General features: G+C 37.9%; 1 protein-coding gene across 1 annotated transcript in view; it reads right to left on the bottom strand.

The window, feature by feature from the left end:
• The window catches only part of LOC107082378 (DNA-directed RNA polymerases I and III subunit RPAC2-like), a 15,760-nt gene extending 13,156 nt beyond the window's left edge, over positions 1-2,604 (bottom strand). Inside the window, exon 1 of the mRNA XM_015371042.1 lies at positions 2,566-2,604. Within this exon, the coding sequence (XP_015226528.1) occupies positions 2,566-2,604 (39 nt within the window). The remainder of the gene's footprint in view (positions 1-2,565) is intronic.
• Between the last annotated feature and the right edge of the window lie 106 nt (positions 2,605-2,710).

Genomic DNA, 2,710 nt, shown 5'->3' with positions numbered 1-2,710 from the left:
GCTGAATGTGTACATTGATGACTGAAAGACATCTTCTGCCTCCATTTATCTGTTTACTACAGTGTGTTGAATTCATGTTAATGTGGATTTAAAGACATTTCAATTAATTGAAAAAATTGCAGGGGGAATATAAAAAAAAAGTCTAATCAACCAAAACTTTCGCCAACCCCCATGCAGTACCGCCGTGGACCCCATAGGGGTGACAGACCCCCAGTTGAAGACCTCCGATTTAGAGACTTCATAATGACTATGCAATGCGATGTGCCTTTTTTTTTTTATTATGATTACTTAAAGTACTCTACTGTTTCTATAAAACAACAAGTGTGTGTCAAAGTGATGAATTTATCTTTATTTTAAAAGTCTTAAGTCCCCCTGAAAATGAGAACATCATCATTGTTCGGTGCTTTAGTGCAAGTATCGTCTACATTGCGACCGGTCTAACTAGGGAGTACCAACATGGCGGCCGATGACTTCACTCCACCCAATGGCATAACGACACAACAATAGGCCCATAAGTAAAATTATCTGGGTGGGCCCCATGTGAAGTACAACACGTGATAAAGGTTCAGGATACGGCTACAGTTCCATAAATCTGCCAAGCAGATACAATTCTCAGTAGTATATGATCACACATCACACACAGAAAAATGGAACCATTGGTGACAGTGCACTACCACATGTTACAGCCATCCCAAGTTCCAAAAACTCATTCCAGGGAGATGCTTCTTTCCTTTTTCTTTTCTGGAATCCGCTACTCTCTTTGGTATCCATCGTCACCAATACATTGTACATAACGGTTATGGTTTTAATCTACACTCTGGATTACCTATAATTCCAAGTCGTAGTGTAAAAATACTCAAAAAAAAAAATTCTTTTAAGATCATTACTGCGGTTCGAAACATATTGTATGAGTGTATTTTTTACCAACTGTCTAATGAACTATACACAGTTATTAATGTAGTAATTAAAAGTCCCACTGTCTGCTTTGCTATTGGCTCACCATCATGTTGAAATCTGGTACATGTTGAGGCATAAATATGGTCCAGTCAGTCACTTCAGTATCAGGTGGGTTTAAGAGGAATTTTTTTCACACCATTACATCTGCATACAGATGTCCTAGTCTACAATTGCGTAGGGGGCCACCGAGTGTCATTGATGGGGCCCCTGAGAGGTCAGGGGCCCATAAGCAACTGCTGTCTCTTCTTACTGATATTTATGCCAGTGCTTCAACCCCTGCACTACCAACGGGCTATCAGCAATCCAGTGAATAAATAGAGACAGGGGCGTAGCCAGAACATTTTAATAAGGGTGGCCAGGCATTAACCAATGTACACTGAGGGGCCGAAAGCAGAAGGCACCAGAACCTCAGGGACAATCTACACTGTTCCAACAGGAACATGAAAAAGCACAACATCCATATTTTCTAAATAAAGACAAACTATACTTTCCTAAAGCCTTTGCTAACAAATAGATGCATATATTCAAACATCCGTGCTTTCTAGATAAAAAGTATAGTGGATACAATTCTTTCAGTTTTGAAATCTGTGGCGTAAATCTTTTCTTTTCTCATTACTTACCTACTTCTATCAATAAACATTCTGCATAAAATTGATATTTACAAGCACTAATCTACATAAATTGATAAGTTTTTATTAAAATAGTTATTTATCCACAATTTCACTGGAGACTCCCAGATGACTGCCAGAGACACATTTTCTCTTTACCCCATATAACACAAAATCTAGCTCTGAAAAGAGGATGAAATCTGTATTTATTACCTTTGATGTTAGTATATTTATGTGTATAATTAACCACAAAAATTATAAATGTTTTGAATATTCCAATTTAGAGTATTACCGCTGCCATCATCTGTATTAGAGGGAAATAAATGGTAGGGGTGGCCACAGATTGGCTAAGGGTGGCCATGGCCACCCCTGGGCCCCCCTTCTAGCTCCGCCCCTGAATAGTGCCATAAATATGGAACCCACTCCTATAAAATTACAAATAGCAATTTATAAGGCAAATATAAAGCTTGGGACTCTGTTTGTAGATTATAATAAATAACATATTTTACAGTTCTATCAGTAAATGGCCTATAATAATTACACACTGTAGCTTTAAATAAAAAGGGCATGTTCCTTTATGCAAACTAAATGGTTCACATGGTAGATCACTTAATAAAAAAAGGAAAATAGGGGAAATCTTTTGCTGTATTAGAAAATGCGGTGGAAAAACTGGGATAATCAGTGCCTAAAATAAGACATACATGTTAAACAACTGATTGAATTTTAGATCAATCTAATTTCCAAAATTCCAGAATATAAATAGTCCACAATGAACCCTGCAAAAGAAACATGTCCAGTAGAAGAACTGAAGCAAATAGGTTTAAATGTTGCTAACTGCTGCAGCTGCGCACGTGAGAGAAGAACATGGGGTTTGTAGGACATGCTAACACTGGCTCTGGTTCTCCAATGATAACATTTCAGTTAAGTTTAATAACACCGTGTTTTAAAACAAATGTTTGGTTTAAAACATTGACAAACACGAACGTTTCTAACTTCTTACCATCTCAAGAACCGGTTTCTTTTCGACTTCAGCTGCCATGCTTGAGAGTTTACTGCGCGCTCTGTGGGAATTAAACCCTCATTGTTGTCTGACAGGCAGGAGGAAAGACTACAGGGTCAATTTGATCCGACTTGGTGTTTCACCA

This window comes from Cyprinodon variegatus, unplaced genomic scaffold (genome assembly GCF_000732505.1).
Source record: "Cyprinodon variegatus isolate N-32 unplaced genomic scaffold, C_variegatus-1.0 Scaffold52, whole genome shotgun sequence".
Classification (NCBI taxonomy): Eukaryota; Metazoa; Chordata; class Actinopteri; order Cyprinodontiformes; family Cyprinodontidae; genus Cyprinodon; species Cyprinodon variegatus.
Note: the sequence above shows the minus strand (reverse complement) of the source record. Positions and strands in the feature narration are given on the sequence as shown.